General features: G+C 38.4%; 1 protein-coding gene across 1 annotated transcript in view; it reads left to right on the forward strand.

The window, feature by feature from the left end:
• GLDC (glycine decarboxylase) overlaps positions 1-18,965 on the forward strand; it is a 38,731-nt gene that overhangs the window by 15,052 nt on the left and 4,714 nt on the right. Inside the window, exons 5-21 of the mRNA XM_059836919.1 lie at positions 2,102-2,179; positions 2,709-2,856; positions 3,086-3,282; positions 4,494-4,590; positions 5,543-5,648; positions 6,715-6,854; positions 7,617-7,697; positions 8,261-8,358; positions 8,828-8,912; positions 9,007-9,048; positions 10,972-11,114; positions 11,950-12,025; positions 15,045-15,170; positions 16,052-16,201; positions 16,652-16,764; positions 17,373-17,514; positions 18,807-18,918. Coding sequence (XP_059692902.1) covers positions 2,102-2,179; positions 2,709-2,856; positions 3,086-3,282; positions 4,494-4,590; positions 5,543-5,648; positions 6,715-6,854; positions 7,617-7,697; positions 8,261-8,358; positions 8,828-8,912; positions 9,007-9,048; positions 10,972-11,114; positions 11,950-12,025; positions 15,045-15,170; positions 16,052-16,201; positions 16,652-16,764; positions 17,373-17,514; positions 18,807-18,918 — 1,934 coding nt within the window. The remainder of the gene's footprint in view (positions 1-2,101; positions 2,180-2,708; positions 2,857-3,085; positions 3,283-4,493; positions 4,591-5,542; positions 5,649-6,714; positions 6,855-7,616; positions 7,698-8,260; positions 8,359-8,827; positions 8,913-9,006; positions 9,049-10,971; positions 11,115-11,949; positions 12,026-15,044; positions 15,171-16,051; positions 16,202-16,651; positions 16,765-17,372; positions 17,515-18,806; positions 18,919-18,965) is intronic.

The following is an 18,965-nucleotide window of genomic DNA, read 5'->3' on the forward strand; positions in this document are numbered from 1 at the left end:
TATAAGCCAGGGACAGCACTGGGTCCAATCAATGATCTGTGTGAGATGGGGCAGGCTGTATCCTCAGCAAACTTGCAGGTGCAGAACTTCAAGGATCAGATGATGGACAAGTGAGTCATGGTGCCTTCCAGAGGGACTTGGACAGGCTGGAGAAAATGGATTGACAGGAACCTTGTGATGGTCAACAAGGGGAAGTGCAAAGTCCTGAAGCTGGGGGAGAAGCAACCCCTGGCATATGGGGTACATTATGGGGTCTGGCAGGCTGGAAAGCAACTTTTCTGAAAAGGCCTTTGGGGGGTTTGGGTGATGCCAGATTGAACACAATCCAGCAGTGAGTACTTATTTGTGGCCAATAGGCAAACAATCTCCTGGGCTGCACTGGCAGGAGGACTTCTACCAGGATGGCAGGGAGGGATCCCTCCCTGTCACCCTGATGAGACCACATCCCACAGTGCTGTGCCCACCTGCCCTGAACAACAGAGACACAGACATACTGGAAAGAGTCTAGTCGCCCTGCCGAGAATACCAGCCCAGCTGCTGGCAGGGACACACCTGCTCCCACTGACACCTGCACAGACACAAGGGCTCCTATTGGCTGATGTGCTGCTCCAGTTGCTGGCACTCACTCCATTCCACTCCCTCCAGTCATTTCAATTGCTCCACTATGGAAATGTGGATCCTTTGTGATCCGACACACACACACATGCACACACAGAGAATACGGACTCCCCTTTCCCATGAAAGGAATCAGAAAGGCACTTAACAAGAAGAGAGGATAGACTTCAGTAGTTAGGTGCAAGATCTTCAGCAACCAGCTATTCATATGTGACTGTCCCAGTCTATCCCCTTACTCTGCTATTTTGCTACAATTATTGCTCACAGAATCACTTAACTGTATTATTATCCCCCTAAACATGTCATAATAAGACATGTTTGCAATCCCCAAATGCTTTTCTTGTGCATCCCATAATGTCTACTTGCCAAGTGGGGGAGGCACGCAGACGGTGTGCCTGTTTGTGTTAATTAATGAATTGGACAAATTAATGAATTGGACAAAGAGCCTGGTGGGCTCTTTGCTCCTCTGCACTTGTGGAGATGGATAGGTCTCTGTTGGGCTGGTTTTCCCTAAGAAGCACCTGGGAGAAGCAGGGGGACAGGATGTTATCTGGGCTTCCCCACCTGCCATTGCCTCTCAGGGCAATGCACAGGACCTTTTATCACATCATCAAATGGATTGTGGCCCGAGTCTCTTGCAGCCGTGAAAGATGAAGATGTGCATTATCTTTTTTCCATCAGTGATTAAATTAAGCTTTAAAAAAGTGTGGAGTACATAATTAATAAGTTGCTAAAAGTGAAACTGTTTTTGGTGTATACAAATCTACTTTGGTGGATGCCTGTTGTTGGGCCATGTGAAAGGGATTTGCAAATCAAATGGAATATGAGAAGTTACTGAAGGTCACTCAGAACTGTGTATCAGGAAGGTGATTACACAGCAGAGACTGTGTGATCATAGTTTCATATGTGCAAAAATAGTTTTCTAACTACGCACTAGTTCAAAGCCTCAGTGTGACATAAAATTCTGCTTACCAGAAAAAACCAGGGAATTGTCTTACCAGAATCATAGAATGGTTTGGGTTGGAGAGGACCTAAAAGATGACCTAGCTCTATCCCCACTACTGTGAGCAGGGTCCCATCTTCTTCATCTCCCTTTACCTACTTGAATGGCTCTTTTGTTTTTTCCTTTTTTATCCAGGGCAACATTGTAAAATCTGTATTAAAGACCACAGCTGTATTCCTTTAAAAGAGTGTGTGGAGCCATTCCCATGGCTTTTGAAATTAGCTCCCTGTTCTGTTCCATTTTTTGCCATGTATGATTCTCATTTGAGTGTCTGAAATGAACTTTCTTAATGTAAATGTGCCAGAAACGTCATTAAATCTTACACTTAATCTGGTTATAATAACCAATATTTTGGTTATTATAAAGGCAGTAAAAACTGCCTTTTTACATAGAGAAAACTCACTTCTAGAAAATAAGCTAATTTATTTCCATTGAAAACAATATATTATTGATGTGTAAACCTTCTTTTTCTTTTTTTAACAGACACAACAAAAGGAGAAAGTTCTATGTAGATGCCCGATGCCACCCTCAAACTATAGCAGTGGTCCAAACTAGAGCAAAGTAATGTTTTCCTCCATTTTCCACCATATTTTTCCCCTTACACTGAATCGTTTTCCATCTGTGTCTTTTTGCTGTATACCTAACATTTCTGGCCTGTGCTTTCTTTGCAAACTAAAAGCAGAAGTCTGTTATCATTTGGCATTACTTCTAGTTCAAATACAACTGCAAAGAAATTAAAGCTGTTTAAAAAGAAAATATTTAATTTTTCCTTTAAATTGTTGCACAGCTATATACATTTGACTGTTTAATTCAGTCTGGTCATTTTTTTCCTTTACTAGGAAGCAAGTATCTTAAGCATTCTCTGTTTGCTTTGCTCTGTATTTCTGATGGTGATATCAAATGCAATTCTTCTTCAGTACTATATACCATGATGTGAAACTTTCTCAGTGTTTAGTGCTGCAAAGATGTTCAACTCTCTGTATGTTATAAAAAAGAGTCATCTATGAGTCCATGAAAACATCTTACTAAGTATCACTCCAAGGTTGGAGGTGGTTTGAATATTTTATCTTCTGCATGTTTTTGTTTCCAGTTATACAGGTGTTATTACGGAGCTCAAATTACCCCATGAGATGGATTTCAGTGGAAAGGATGTCAGTGGAGTGTTATTTCAGTATCCAGACACAGAAGGGAAGATTGAAGACTTCTCTGAACTTGTTGAAAGAGCTCATCAGAATGGGGTAAATTTTATTGGTCACAGAGATGTCAATCTGATGCATCAAACAGCCTTGCAAGTGTTAATGAGATACCATCTCAGCTACGTGCAATTCATAACCATTACAACCATTGCACTTCAACCCCATGCAAGTGATGTGGAACTCTTTGAAACTAAATTTAAAAACCTAGCTTCCATGTAAACACCATTCCTTTAGAAGAGATGCTGACTGCCTTGTGCATTTCTGTTCTCAGACTCTTGCCTGCTGTGCTACTGACCTTCTGGCCCTCTGTATTCTGAAGCCTCCTGGAGAGTTTGGGGTAGATGTTGTCCTGGGTAACTCCCAGAGGTTTGGCGTCCCGCTGTGCTATGGGGGACCCCACGCAGCATTCTTTGCTGTCAAGGAAAATCTAGTGAGAATGATGCCGGGCAGAATGGTGGGTGTCACAAGGTAAGGGCTCCCTCGGCCATTAAGTGAAGATTGAAGTCATAGAGTCTTAGAAAATCCTTAAGGTTAGAAGAACCTTCAAGATCATCAAGTGCAACTATCAACCTACCACAATGTTCACCACTAAACCATGTTCTCTAGTGCCACATCCACACATTTTTTGAACACTTCCAGGGATGGTGATGCTGTCACTTGCTGGGCAGCCTGTTCCAATGCTTTAGAACCCTTTCTTCGAAAATCTTTTACCTGATATCCTGTCTAAAGTCTCCCCTCAGAGATCCTGGTAACACATAAGAAACCATAAAAAAACACCCTTTGACTATCTTGTGCAGCCTTTGTAAACAACAGGTGACCATGGTGTTGTACTGAGCACCCTATTTTTTTGAAAACTGTGACACTAAAAGTTGCCTTCAGTTTTGAGGAAGCAAGCTTCAAGAATTCCATTTGTGTGGAACTGTCTATGGTTCTTGTGGCATTGTGGGATGAAGAGACAATAACCAAAAGCAGAGTGGATTCATTGTGATGGCAGGAGGCTATGCAAGCTAACTTACTCCACATATTCTATACTGACTTTTTCTCTGTCATCCAATGTTATAAAACATAAATGGAATGTCAAAAATTCAGTGAACCTCCAAAATAATCTAAAAGGAACTTAATCTAGTTCAAATTATAGTTTTGCAGAGAAATAGTGAGCAAAATCTGCTTCTAATAGTTGCTGATGGCGATGTACTGTGTATTTTGACAAAATGTCAAACTAGTAATAATTGAAATGCAAAGTAATTTTCACTAGGAAGACTGCATATCCTTGTCACAGAGGTGACAAAGAAGCTATCCAGAAGTACTTCAGCAACTGAAATAACTAAAACATTCACAGTTATCAAAAAGCTTAGGAATAATTAATTTTCATTATTTTTCTGTTAAAATAGCTGCAATAATCTGTGTCATTTTAAGGCAAATACCAAATTTCCTGTAGTTTGCTTAGAATTTAACTGTGTGCTTTACCTGACCAACCACGATATAAACAGAAATCTAGAGGTGCTTCAGTCCTTGCTGTCTTTGGTATTGCAACTGTCCTGACGTATGCTTTGTTCTCTCCAGCACCCTTCTGCCTCTGAGGACAGATAACTAGTTTCAGGTTAGCATGCATAAAGTCCTGTGTCATAAATAACTGTAATTTTAAAGTAACAGAAGCAACATTTTCACTTGTGGCTTAGAGATGCAAGTGGGAAGGAAGTGTACCGGCTTGCCTTACAAACACGAGAGCAGCATATCAGGAGGGATAAAGCTACCAGCAACATCTGCACAGCACAGGTAACTTACACTTTATTTTCAGGGCTAGAAAGGAACAGTTGAACAATGAGTTACCTGTACTTTAGAGAGATTTTAGTAGAAAAATGAAGGACATATAAATATTTTGGTTTTTGTTAATTTGTTTTGAATGATGAGCTCTGCTTGAAAAGAGAGTTGTATTGTCTGTTTCCTTACTGTAGTACTGAATTCTTGCAGTGTCATGAATCTGTCTTGTAACATAAACACTACTGAGTAGTGGCATGTTTGTTATAAACTAGACAGAACTCTTCATAAAGTAGAAGGGAATTCCAGTGGTGTGAAATTTCCAACTCAAGGCAGAAGAAATAAATTTTTAATTTGTAAAACTAATTACTCAAATTGTCACAGCTTATATTTTTGTCTATGCAATTTGATGCAAGAGTACTACATCATCAAGGCAATATCTTTACAGGAAAATACCATGATTAAGTAAGTAAGTATCAGAGTTCCAATGGTATGCAAAATAGTTATTTTCAGCATACTTCCACAGACGTCCAGCCAGACAGAGTCATAACTCTTTTTGCTCCTATCATTGCTTTCCTCCTCCTCTTAATGTTGTGACAGATTTTGAGAAGAGATTATTATTGACACAAGTTTATATACTTAGTATTCAGGAAAATTCTCTATATTTTTTTTGTACTGATCCTTGACTTTATAGTCTTTAAGCATCTTTGTTGCAGTAGTTGAATTTAAGTACATGTTAATTGCTAAAACAATTACATTTCAAACAGCACTGAATTCATAAACAGTCCTTACAGTTTCATAAAAGCATTTTGCCTTTCCCTCGTTTTATTTTGTAGGCAATAGATGAGTAGCTCTAACATCAGCTGAGGATATGTGGTTGTCTCTGGGTGCTAAAAAAACTTTACACCAAACTTAAATGAAGTAGTCTTTGCTCACAATAACAGTGTTCTGAACTGTATTTGGGTCCTAGGCTCTTCTGGCCAACATGTCAGCCATGTTTGGTGTATACCATGGGTCTGATGGACTAAGGCATATTGCAAGACGAGTACACAATGCTGCTCTAATCTTGGCTGAAGGTGGGTACTTAACGTTTACAGAAACTGTTCCAAAATCCTTACCCCTTAAAAAACACATCTTAAATAAACTTACAGGGCGGGGGCAGGGGTGTCCATCTGACGCATGCTCTCTCAACTTGAGAGAGATGCTATTTTAATACAAAATTCACAGCTGATGGTTTTTGTGTAGTTCTGGTAATGACATCCAAGAATAAGACGTCTGTGTGATAAGAACTTGCAGGCGTTGCTTCTGTTTTCTTGGGAAAATAACAGAAGTCTACAGAGTGAGTCCCTAGATGGTACTGTTGAACTGCTGTTTGCCAGCATCTACTTCTTTTGATGGACCATCCTAGCTTACACACAGAAATCTGCACAGAGTATAAATAACATAGCAAAGGAAGGTAATAAATTATATTAAAGCAATAGAAACATTTCAGTTAAATTATGTGGAGTATCATATCTGCTACAAACATTGAAATCCCAAAGCTTAACAGCTGAAGAAAAGCACAAAATCTGTAGCAGAAAATAATGACTGCACCTGGACTGTGTGGTCTGGGAGGGTTTTTTTTTTCCCACTGATAATACTACCACTGTTGTCAGAAGAAGCTATACAAAACTGGAATGTTTGGAACCAAGGGATTACTGTAAGAAACATGCACACTATATTTGCCAGTTTAGCCAGAAGACCTCTTGCTACTGCAAAAAACCCCAAGACTTTTAACTTTGTTATGGCAAGCTCTGTGGCAGTTCATATCCATTAATATCTTTCCAACCTTATTGTTTTGTCCTTATTGCATTTATATACCAACTCTGCTGCTGTATGTATGTCAGATTTGATATATCAGAATTACCTTCCTTAGACTCAATCTGCATTATTACTTAGGTTTCAATCTGATTTAGTTGCATTTCATACTCAGTAACATTTCAGTAAAAAGATGGTGATTTTGCTGCTTTTTAGACAAGGGGCATATTTTGCTTCATTATGTAAAAGCATTCATTTATGAGATACATAGTATTGCTCTGTAACTGCCACCTGAGCAAACAATACACTGTGCACATAATAGAATTAACTTACTGTTTTTTATAGGTCTCAGGCGAGCTGGTCATAAGCTACATCATGATCTGTTCTTTGATACCTTGACGATCACGTGTGGATGCTCAGTCAAAGAGGTTTTGGACAGGGCAGCTCTTAGAAAGATAAATTTTCGGATTTATAGTGACGGCAGAGTAAGCAACTTTCTAAACCTTTGATAAATTCAGAAATTTTGTAGTATGACATTTTCTTCATTAAGTTTCTAATCATTACATGTGCTAAACAGAAGAAAAATTATTTAAGATCTTGTAATTTGCTCAGATATATCCATCAATTATAGAGATAATATAAAGAATGAACTTGTTAAGTGACTCACTGAACTTCCAGAAATAAAGACTGTGTTTTCATTTTATGCCAATTAAAAGGATTATGTAATCTTTTCATGGTAAATATGCCACTAAGGGGTAGAGTGGAGAGACTCTAAAATTTAATGACGAAATACAAGGTGACATCCAGAATTCAGGTCCTGTGGCAGTGTTTGAAGGCAGACTGAAATCTAAACCACATTTTCGTTGGCACTAAAGGGTTCTTAACAAAGTGTAGTATGTTCTGGAAATTGGAATAGGGGGAGGGCTGTTACAGGAAAATGGGCAATTTTCCTATTAAGTAGAAAACACTTAGAAACACTAGAAAGGAGGAGGTCATGAGTATCAAAGTTTCTGAGCCATCTGGCTTGGATGGTTTAGGAGGGTAAAGGAAGGAACTGGAAAAGGTTATATAAATAAAATAAATTTATATATCATAACTACCTATAAATATGTATGCTTGCATATTGTTGGGTAGATTGATTTTTTTTTTTCCTCTTGTGTTTCTGGAAAGCTTTTCTTGACCAAAACAAATGTACTATGTCTCTAGAATAAACAGCTTTGAGTAATTACTGGTGCTTTTATCCATAGCTTGGAGTATCACTTGATGAAACTGTAAATGAGAAAGATCTAGATGACATATTATGGATTTTTGGTTGCGAGTCTTCTTCTGTAAGTACATAATAAATCATGTGAATTAAATTATCTGAATGCTTTCAGAATTTAATGAAAACAAAAACTGGTCTTGTATAGTGGGTTTCTATATGATGACCATTTGTTAAATATTAAGAATTTCAGATCCTCTCTTAAATAAAGAGATAGTCCTAAATAAAGGATTTATATAATGCCATTTTCTGGTTGTGACACTAAGTTCTTTTGTTCAGCTTGGACACCTTGCATTTAGGGTATTACTTCTTCTGTGATGGTTAGGACATGGGGTCAGTTATTTCTTTCCCCACTGGAATTTTTGTTTCATGTCATTAGCATTTAGCAGCAATACCTACAAGATGAGTGAGGACTACTGAGACATTAAAGCTACCCAGTTTTAATATATTGCTGTTGTCATGCTAGGTATATACAGATACATATGATATTAAAGGTGGGGGTTTTACTTTAAAAGCTGACTAAATCCTGAAGGTAAACTGGTTCATAAGCTAGTTCTAATGGAAGCTGAGTGCAAAAAAATTTTTTAAAAAATCCATGAACATATTTGACTCTATTTCTTTTTGTTGAAGGAGCTAATTGCTGAAGGTATGGGTGAGGAAACCAAAGGCATCCTTAGCACCCCATTTAAGAGAACTTCCAAATTCTTGACACACCAGGTTTTCAACAGGTTTGTGAATGTCTGATTGCTATTTTTAGGGAATCTGAAATATCTCCTTTCAAAACCAGCAGTGGAGTCAGTTGAGGACAGTTTTGTACCTAGATTCATACAGTAACTCATTAGTCTAAAATAAGATACTTAGTAGCATTTTTAGTTATCCTCTCATTTTTAAATGAGCAGAGCAATACTCATGACCACTGAGGGAATGTGCCTTTCCATTAATACGCTGCATTGTACAACCTACCATTTGAGGACATGGTATCCTTGTATTCCATATTTACTGATAGTGTTACTGAGATAATAATAAGCATTTTTAATCTGTGTTGCTATTAGCAAGCCTAAAGTGCCGGTTTCAAAAGAACTACTTAGTATATATTAATAACTATCCTCAGTCTTTCTTCTTTTTTGTGTTCTTTTCCTATGTAGCAGCTGGAACAGCTGATCTGCTTGCCTTAACACTTTGTTTTGTGTTCTCCAGCTATCACTCTGAGACAAATATTGTGCGGTACATGAAAAGATTAGAAAACAAAGATATTTCCCTTGTTCACAGCATGATTCCCTTGGTAGGTATTTACCAAAAAGAAAAGACAAAAAATTATGTACTCACCTATGTGTTTATGTATTTCAATAAATACTGATGTGTGTTTGTATTTTTAGGGGTCCTGCACAATGAAGCTCAATAGTTCAGCTGAACTTGCAGTAAGTTGCAATAATACTGTCTCACTTGATAGCCGCATGAGTAAACTGTCTAGCCAGCGTTATTCTAGGGAAGTAAAGCCTCTTCTTGGTCAAATACTTCACCTGAGGAGGCAGTTTCAGGGGTAGTTGAAGTCACCCTCTCCCTTTTCCACTAAGAAAACATCCTGAAAAGCACAAGCAGGACTGCAACAACAGCAGGAGAATATGTGGTTTTGAAGACTCGATTTTGAAAAAAAATGATGAAAATAATTTTTGGAATTAGGTATCACAGTCCTGTTCCCTCAAGCAATGTTGCATTATCTAAATTCTGTCTGCTTTACAGATCTTAAAATCAAATCCTCAGAAATATGGAAAGAGTCAGATGGGACAGACAATTCATGCTTCTTTTTCAGTTTGCAGTTTCTTAGGATAATTCCGTTTTCCCCAGCTGAAGAGTCCCCAGATATCCATTTTTCTAGCTTATAGCACATGAAGCAGAGCTTTAGCCAGGCTATTTGATTACCAAATGACTTTTTGACTTGGAATGTGCTTCCTTTGCTCTCTTCCTGTTGTCTTCTCACTTTCATCTTTCACTAGTTTCCTTTGCCCCCTTTCTCTCACTGCTTCCTCTCTTTCCCTTCACTGTTTTATGTCTTGTATATTTCCTGTAAGTAAAACTAATATTATTCCCGGCAACTCCCCTTTGTTTACCTAGTGATCCACAGCTCTATATAAGGGTAGGTGAAACTAAGTAGTAGGAGAAATTAAGAAATTTCAAGCATATTCCTAATGTTAGAATATGGTTACTGAAGAAAATGGTTACTGAAAATCATAGAATCATTTACATTGGAAAACACCCTTTAGATTAAGGCCACCTTAGCAGGAAGTGCCTGTTAACGTGGCACTTCTGAGTCCATCACTAAACCTTGTTCCTGATCACCATATCTACATATCTTACAAACACTTTGACTTTGGCAGTTCTTTAGGGAGGCTGTACAAATGCTTGTTAACCCCTTCTGTGAGTACATTTTTCTTTGTATCCAGTCTTGTCTTACCAGTTACTACCTGGGAAGAGACCAACCCTCACCTGGTTGCAGCCTCCTTTCAGGCAGTTGTAGGGTTGTTGATGTTGTGTCCAGGGTCCTAGGCACATGTGCACTTAGGCTTGTACCTTTTTGTAGATGAGTTTTCTCAGCCCTGGAGGTAAATTTCTTGCTCTCTATGCAAATTAATTATCATGCATAGGCCATGCACCGTTCTTCTAGACCTTTCTGGAAATGGTCAGAGGAGGTCTTTGGTGATCTTGATTCCTCCCACTGGATCAACTTTTGGTGAACAGTCCATGCCCTCTTCTCAACCTCATTGCAGTTCCATGTGACCTCCTTCTTCATCTGCATCCTGTTCTTTCTTGCCCATTTACACAGCCTGCTCTTTTCAACAATCCTTGGATGGCTTCACAGCGATCTCTCCATCAGTGTTTGAGACATACACATTAGCCCCTTATCTTCTAGGCTTTTGCACCATCCCATGGCTTAAACATCAACATGGACATGGTGATCTGTTGAGAAGAGAGAAAAGAGCAAGAGAGAAAGGGGCAAATGTGTTCTATAAGCTACTTCTAAGCTTTGGGGGTAGTCTCTTTATAATATCCAAATCTATATGTGAAATCTAATTACCAAAATAAAAAGCTAAAAGGTGAACGTTAAATCAGTTAACATTAGACCTTACTGAACCTCACATGACTAGCCTTAGCCTCATCAATCCAGCCTGTCCAGATCCCTCTGTAGAGCCTTCCAAGCCTCCAGCAGATCAACATACTTCGTGTTTGATACTTAATTGACCATAAGGCAACTTCATTCCCTCACAGAGTTTAACAGAACAGAATTGTCTGTAGACTATTTTGTTACAGCATTCTTTATATATTTGTTTGGTTTATTTTTTTAGCCTATTACATGGAGAGAATTTGCCAACATCCACCCTTTTGTTCCTCTGGATCAAGCTCAAGGGTATCAGCAGCTTTTCAAGGATTTAGAGAAGGACCTGTGTGAGATTACAGGCTATGACAAAATCTCCTTCCAGCCAAATAGGTAGGAACTTTTTTTGAGTGTTTGCACCTTGAGACATGATTCCAAAAACTTATCTCCAAAGAAAATTTGCAAGCCAAAAATGGAAGAATTTTCTAAAATCAAATTTTTCTTGAATGCCAGATTATTAAATTACTAAGTAGTTGTTTTTTTAAAAAAACTATGGTATCTTATTTTATCTCATCACTTTTAAAAGTTTAATGATTTGGTCTTTTTATTTCTTTTAATATTTCCCCCCCATGAACTGAAAAGAAAGATTTGGAATAGAAATAAGATGTATGACCTACCAGGTGTTTAATTGTTGAAACTGGTAGGTAGTGCTCTACGTTTGACTGAGGAATGCCTGAGATCTGTGTGCTCACTGAAATTAATAAAGCAGAGTTTTTTGAGTACTGCTGCAGCCTGTACTAGCAGTTTTGATACGAAATGAACAGCAAGAACTTATTCTACACTAAGCCTATCACTGAAAGACCTTTCATGTTTCATGGTGTACACTGTGCTGCTCATTTCAATATTAATTTACCTCACTGTAATTAAGCACAGAGTCTCCTGCTAGGTGCAGAAATGTGGATAACTCAGTCGCCAGAAGGATTTAACACTGTAGTATAAACTTATAAAATGGCATAACCTTTGTAATCTACTATTTTCATTTACATCTAGCTATTAATTTAAACACGTCCATTTGTAATTTTATCTTAGGAATGTGCCCCATTTAATTTGCTGACGCTTGCCTGAAGTGATGGATAAGGGTTAGGGCTGGACAGTTTTGAAGTTCTGTCAGCGAGGTGGCACTTTCTGGTTTGTGTGCTGTGTGACAGTGTTTGTGCTCTTCTTTCAGTGGAGCCCAGGGAGAGTACGCAGGCTTGGCTGCAATCAAAGCTTATTTAAACGCCAAAGGAGAACGTCACAGAACCGTAAGTGCCAATACTCATGTGGGGAAGAGGGTTGAGTGGGAAGTGGAGAGTTGATTCAGCAGCTGGGACTCACCTAGAGAGAAACTAGGTCGTGTATTGTCACCTCTGATAGGCTTTCAGTACTCTATGCTTCCCACTGGGATCCTTGGTAACTTCTTAAAAGTTTTTACAGACCTGAGACTGACACAGGGAAGAGTGATTTTACTGAGTCTGGCAAGGGTGGACTTAACTTTCTTCACATGAATTGTGGAGGTAGCACTGTTCATGACAGAGGGATCTCTTGGCAAATGGTGAACAGTGCTTTCACAGTGTCAAGGCTTTCTCTCTGTGCCACTGCCCTGTCCTGACCTTGTCCTTTCCCAGCAAGGAGGCTGGGTGTCAGCAAGGTGCTGGGAGAGACACAGCCAGGACAGCTGACCCTGCCTGACCCAAGGGGTGCTGGCACCATATAATGGCATGCTCAAAAACAAAAGCTCTGGGGAAAGAGGGCAAAGCAGGAAAGGTCATGCTTATGGAATTTTAATTCCTGAGCAACATGCCATGTGGTCAGCCATGGGAAGTTGGGAAGTCAGGAAGGAAGGAAATTGAGATATATTTACAATTTCATCTGACACCCTCTCACTCTTGAAAGATGATGAACAGTTGACATATCATTTGTTAATTCTGGGATTATTTATTATATTATTATCCATCCTCATTTCCTAGCTGAATTCTAATTATTTGTCCATCCTTCTCAAAAAAGCCATTTTATAATTTCAGTTATCTTTAAAGCTTCTGTGTTCCTTTTACTATTTTTCTCTTACTCCCTTTCTAGTTTTTGATGCAGTTGCTTTCTTTCCCATCAAAACAGTGAGACTTTTTAGTAGCAGTAGGTTCAAAGCTAAAGATCACAGTTGTGGGTAGTTAAGATGCATTTTCTTGTGTCATACTTTAGATCTGTCTGCCTCCAGTACACATATACTACTTGGAATGCTGCCCTGTAGTACTGTGGGTCCTTTTCTGAACTCTGCAATCAGTTCTTTTAGTGACCTGGGGGGACTTGTATGAAAGGATATTTGGCATTTCACTGTGTGTCTCCATTATAAACACAATTCTGAGTAATTTTAAATGTTAGAGAACCAGCAGAGATATTTATAATACAGTGAAAACAATTTTTCTTTTCTTTATCATGCTTTCATTAAATATTTATCCATATGTACCTTCTCACTTAAGCCACTGGAAGTTGGTATAGGAACATTTTTTTGGGACCACATGAAAAACCTCTTGGAAGTCTGAGATGACTTAGGTCTTCTTTTTTTTTATACACCCATACAATTGGCTTTAAAGAGAAGGGAAAAAGTCCTTAGTGCAACAGAATACATATCCCTTGAACCTGATTTTATCCTTGGCTTTGGGACTCATTTATCTCTCAAAATGGAAGCATCACTGTCCTGGCCTCTGTGTGAGGAAACCATCTAAAACTGATGATGAGTGTTGTCTTCTCTCTCTGTTTCTTTGTTGTATCCAGATCACATCAAACTTACTAGGAGGCAACCACTCTTTACAGTTAAAAACTTTGTTTTGTGAGTAGTTTTACTCAGTGGGAAGTGAAGTTAGGTTAAAATTTTATTACTTGGAGAGTTGTCTTCTGATTGTCTAAGAGTCATCTGCCATTTCTTTTTCTGTGCAAGACCCTTAGTCTTCTCTGGGTGTCTGTGGGTACTTCTGTGGTCTGAAAATACCCAGAGGTGAACTGCACAGGAGAGCCTGGGGGCTGCTTGCACTTTACTCACACTTCATAGATTTCAAATGTTACAGGAAAACCATGGTACTCTTGGGAAAGAGTAAAAAGGAACAAGAAAATAAGAAAGCCCACAAAATGTTGGCCTTTCAGCCAAAGTGCTTTTTCCTCCTAGGCTGGAGAAAGCAATTAAAGCAGCAGCAGCTCAAAGGGTCTCTTTGGGCCGTGTTTGGATTTGGTGCCCTCTGGTGGGAAAAAAGGATGGACATGAACTGATAGCTCACATCCCTGCTTTTTGTGTGGTCAATGGTGTCTGTACCCAGCAGGCCTTGGGGGCCATCTGGAGCCACTTTCCATTTCAGCTATGCGGATAAATGGCTACAGATGGCACAGTTCTTCCTGGCACTGGCGCTGGGATCCCTGTGTTTCTGGTGTTTTGAAGTATTCACATTTGTCTCATCATCACTGTGGATGATAGAGTTGCATGAGCCATCATGCAGTTTCTTAGGAAAATAAAGTAGAAGAAAATAATTTTTAGGTGGGTTTTTTTTGGGGTTTTTTTTGGGTTTTTTTTGGTTGGTTGGTTGGTTCATTTGGTTTTGGATTTGTTTTTTGTTTGTTTGTTTTTGGGGGTTTGTTTTTGTTTGGGTTTTTAAGAAATATTTGTTGTCATTAGAAAGGATGGAATTCCTAAAAAATGTCTGGAAATATCCTGACAATTTTCCTATGACTAACAAGAGCCTACCTTTATTTAAATAGAAGTGTTCTCTTTTTTTTTTTTTTTTTGAGGTTAACTGTACAAAGCATGCAAGTAGCTTTGAGTTTCTCATCTATAGCCAAAATATTTTGGTCTAAATTTTTGTTTTGAATAGACTACAGAAGAAAATGCTTTGGAAGCCAGAAGTTCTAATGGAAATTTGGAATTAGGCAGTTTTTCCTTTCAAGTAATTGTACATATGGAGATTGATAATTGTAAAAAAAATTAGTGTTTTGAAAAAAGGTGGGCTGAGGCAAAAAAAAATTAAATAGAAGTATCTGAAATAATATTCTGGAATTGCATCCCTAGGTATGATTATGCAGCAAATGAAACTTTGGTAATGAGTATTTAAATGCTGATGCCTGAATGTATTTTCTTAAAAAATTTAGTTGCATTTTTCTGCAAAAGAGGCAATTTGCTGGTACCATGAGGATTTCTTTTCAAAACTTTGATAATGAATTGTAGTGGAGTGTAGATCATAAAACATTTAAGATTTTTTAAACTAGTTATACTTTAGGCTCTTTTTTTCTTTCCCTTCCAAGGTTTGCCTTATTCCTAAATCTGCTCATGGTACTAATCCAGCAAGTGCACAAATGGCAGGGATGAAGATTCAGCCCATTGAAGTGGATAAAAATGGGAGCATAGATATTTCTCATTTAAAAGCAATGGTGAGTATTTAATTATCTTTGTTTTTCCTGAAGGTAATAGTCTTGGCAGTTGAATCACATTTTTCTACAAGAAAAAATAAAGCAATAGTACTGAAGACATGCTTTGAGAGGATTAAGTAATTTTTTTTTCTTCCTCACTCAGACACTAACTATGTGACAATTGTAAGATTTCTTTTAATTTGAGGATCTTTAGTGCAGGATTTGCTCCAAGAGTCTTTGTACACAGAAGACTCTTTTATAGCAGACCCTTTTGGTCCACAGCTAGTACTGGAAATGAACAAGCCATGTTCATGAATGTGAAGCATTTGAAACTACATTTCAGCCTTCTTTCAGCAAAGTTCAAGTCCATCTCTGCTGGGGAAGTTGTTGCTAGGCAACTACTCTTTTTTCTTTTTTTTAAGTATATTGACTGCAGGTGAATCTTGCAATGCAAGGGATTAGCAGGACACATTTCCACATTTGGACAAACTTTTATGGCAGTCATAGAACTCTGTTGCTGAAAGTAGGGGGAATGGTCATTATTTCACATTAACTTGAAGGCCAGATTTTCATTTGGTTGTCTGAAGGTCCCAGAAGAGAGTGTTTTACACACATATATGTATATGTATGTATGTATATGTGTATATATATACACCTTTTAATATCTGCCTTTTTCCCTGATTTAAAATTCTGATTTATTCAGAAATCACTTTTTTTCAAGAGGAGTGGCTAAAGAAGGGAGCCCAGTATCCTTTGCTGACTATAAGTAACTTTGACTATCTACTGATAGGCCTGCTTCCCATCTGTAAAACACTCTGACTTTACTTGTATTTTTTTTATAAAATCTTGAGAAGCTTTAGGAGCCTCAGTGACCTTTTTTTCTCTCCCCTCCCTGCCACCAGGTGGACAAGCACAAGGAGAACTTGGCAGCCATCATGATCACGTACCCTTCCACCAATGGTGTGTTTGAAGAGGAGATTGGAGATGTGTGTGACCTCATTCACAAACATGGAGGCCAAGTTTACTTAGATGGAGCAAATATGAATGCTCAGGTACAAAATCTAGGCAGATTGTTTACTACTGGGAGTCCTTGGAATAAAAATAGCACAGGATTACTCAGTTCAGACTGTAACCCAGCTTCCATGCAAGATGCCACAGTATTTGGGGAGGATGTGAGATTTCCAAGAACAGTAATTAAAATTAGATGGTGAAAGTAATTCTCTTTTACTTGAGTTTCCCCTGAAATGTGTTGTAAGATTTATGATTTGTTCACTGAAATTCGCTTAGTCTGCCTACCCTTTATCAAAGACAATTTTTACTAGTTGTAATTAAGAATTCCTAAAACAAAATCTTATTTGCATCAAGTTCTTGTTTATGATGCATCATGATAAAGAAAAACATAAAAACATACACCATCTTTTTCAGCCTGTTCTCCTTTCATTCAGGAACAGGTCCTAAATGGCATATGAAGAATGTTTTGAAACAGGGTATTCCCTTTACAGGTTGGTCTGTGTCGTCCCGGAGATTATGGCTCTGATGTCTCTCACTTAAATCTTCACAAAACCTTTTGCATTCCCCATGGAGGAGGAGGACCTGGAATGGGACCAATTGGAGTGTGGGTATCTCTATATTAGCCTTTTCTTTAAAAAAATAGATATAAAAATAAAAAAAAAAAAAATATATGTACACCTTAGTGAATCTTGGTTTGGTGTTCACTTCAGTCCAGAGTTGTGGCTGGGAGAGGTGTTATGTTGGTTGCAAGCATCTGTCCTTCTGCAGCACAGTCATGTGCTCAGTGGTGGTGTGTTCACCTGTATCCCCATACCCTGGCTTCCATGTTGGCCTTCTAATGAGTATGGTAAGAAATGACTTTGAGGGCTGATTATACTGCATGTAGTCTAGAACACAGAAGTGCTACACAAGCTGCATGAATCTATCCTATGGAGCATTCTTATTTCCTTAAAGGAAGATAATTTTACTTGTTTAAAAAGTAATTTTTATTTGGAAAACTCCATTAATATCTTGTGATAGGTTGAAAAACTGAGTGCCATCCTCCACTGGCACCAGTTATGTTAATAAACTTTCTTTAGAAGAAGGCACAGATCAGATTTCCTAGAGGACTGTGACTAGAAGCAAGGTGAAGAGAAATTGCTGCTGAAACTGTCCAGATACAGTAACTCAGGAAAACATATTTAATCTCTAAAATCAATGTTTTTGTTTTAGGAAGAAACATTTGGCTCCCTACTTGCCTACCCACCCTGTGATCAAAATACAGATGGATAAGGATGCATGTCCTTTGGGTACTGTCAGTGCTGCACCTTGGGGTTCCAGTGCTATACTGCCAATTTCCTGGGTGTATATCAAGGTGTGTAGACTTTTATCAGCAGTATCAGCTGAGGTTCTCTTTCTCTTTCAAGTCCAGTGACCACTGGAACCACATGAACAGGTTTAAGAGCAACTGATTTTTTTTTGCAGTGAAATGAAGCGATGACAATCCAGTCACAGGTTATTTACATCCATCAAGCCTACTTGTTTTATAATACGACCATGTTGCCACAAGAAAGGCCATCAGGACAACTGCTGCATCTAACTCTTCTACTTCTCATCTGTATTAGGTCTTGAGATAAGTGGACACCAGGCAGAAAACTACAGATAGGCTTCCACTTTCTGACACTGAAGATTTCATGTTTAAATTACTGTTCTGCCAAGAGTATTTTTAATTGTATGATTCACTATTGTTATACTTGACATCTACAGAACATAGAATTTTACAATATCCTGAATTCCAGAGGATTTCACTGGGTTTGAAAACTGAATTTAGTTTTGGTTTTACATGTGAGACAGCTTGATTGTGATCTATGTAATTTGTTAATCCCTTGCAATTTAGTGATAAGCTAGCAAATATTTGGCTACATGTATGGCAATATTTAGCAGAGATGATTGTAGATTCAAATTCTAATTGATAGAATGGTGTGCTGGGACTCTTGAGCTACATTTAATGCTTCCAGTGACAGAGATGAGGAAGAGTGAGCCTAGGGGTGGTGTTGTTCAGAGTACTTTGTTGCCAGTATGATACTCTAACCATGGAAACTTCCTCTGCTGGGGAAACCAGCTCTCTTGGAATTCCAAATAAGCAAATATGAACTGGTGCAATTTTCATTTACAGCTGTGGATAAATCACTTGTGACTCTTAAGCTGGTTCCCATTACAGAATATTTAATCCATTAGAAATTTTTAAGGGGAGCTCTTTCCTCACAGTGCAAAATGCCATCTATTTACATCATCCCACCTAAAAGTTCTCTGGACAGTCTTGCTGTGGGATGGAGGCAGCCTGTGCCTTTTGACATTATTTGTGTTCTCACTTTTTTCTATTCAGTTCAAAGCTTCTCAGTTTGAGGAAAGGTTTGGATCATTCACTTGTGAACTTCAAGCTAAACTTCTTAAACAGTAGACACTCTCATTAACTACATACACCAAAGGTGTCCTCAATCAATATCCAGTGCTTCTCTGTGAGTGTTGTGTGGAAAAGTGTAACAGCAGAGCGACTGCCAGAACTAGCTGGGCGCCACTGAGGTGCTGCTCTCTGTCATGCAGGAGCATACTTTGCTTGTTTTGGACCTGTTTTAGATCTGTTTCTTCATGTTATTTTTCTTTCAGACAATGGGAGCAAAGGGTCTGAAGCATGCTTCTGAGATTGCTATACTAAATGCAAATTACATGGCAAAGAGGCTAGAGAAGCACTACAAAATCCTTTTCAGAGGAGCAAGAGGCAAGTATTGGACAATTTTTTCTCTTCTACCAGGGTTTTTTTTTTTT

The sequence above is a fragment of the Haemorhous mexicanus genome, chromosome Z, assembly GCF_027477595.1.
Source record: "Haemorhous mexicanus isolate bHaeMex1 chromosome Z, bHaeMex1.pri, whole genome shotgun sequence".
Classification (NCBI taxonomy): domain Eukaryota; kingdom Metazoa; phylum Chordata; class Aves; order Passeriformes; family Fringillidae; genus Haemorhous; species Haemorhous mexicanus.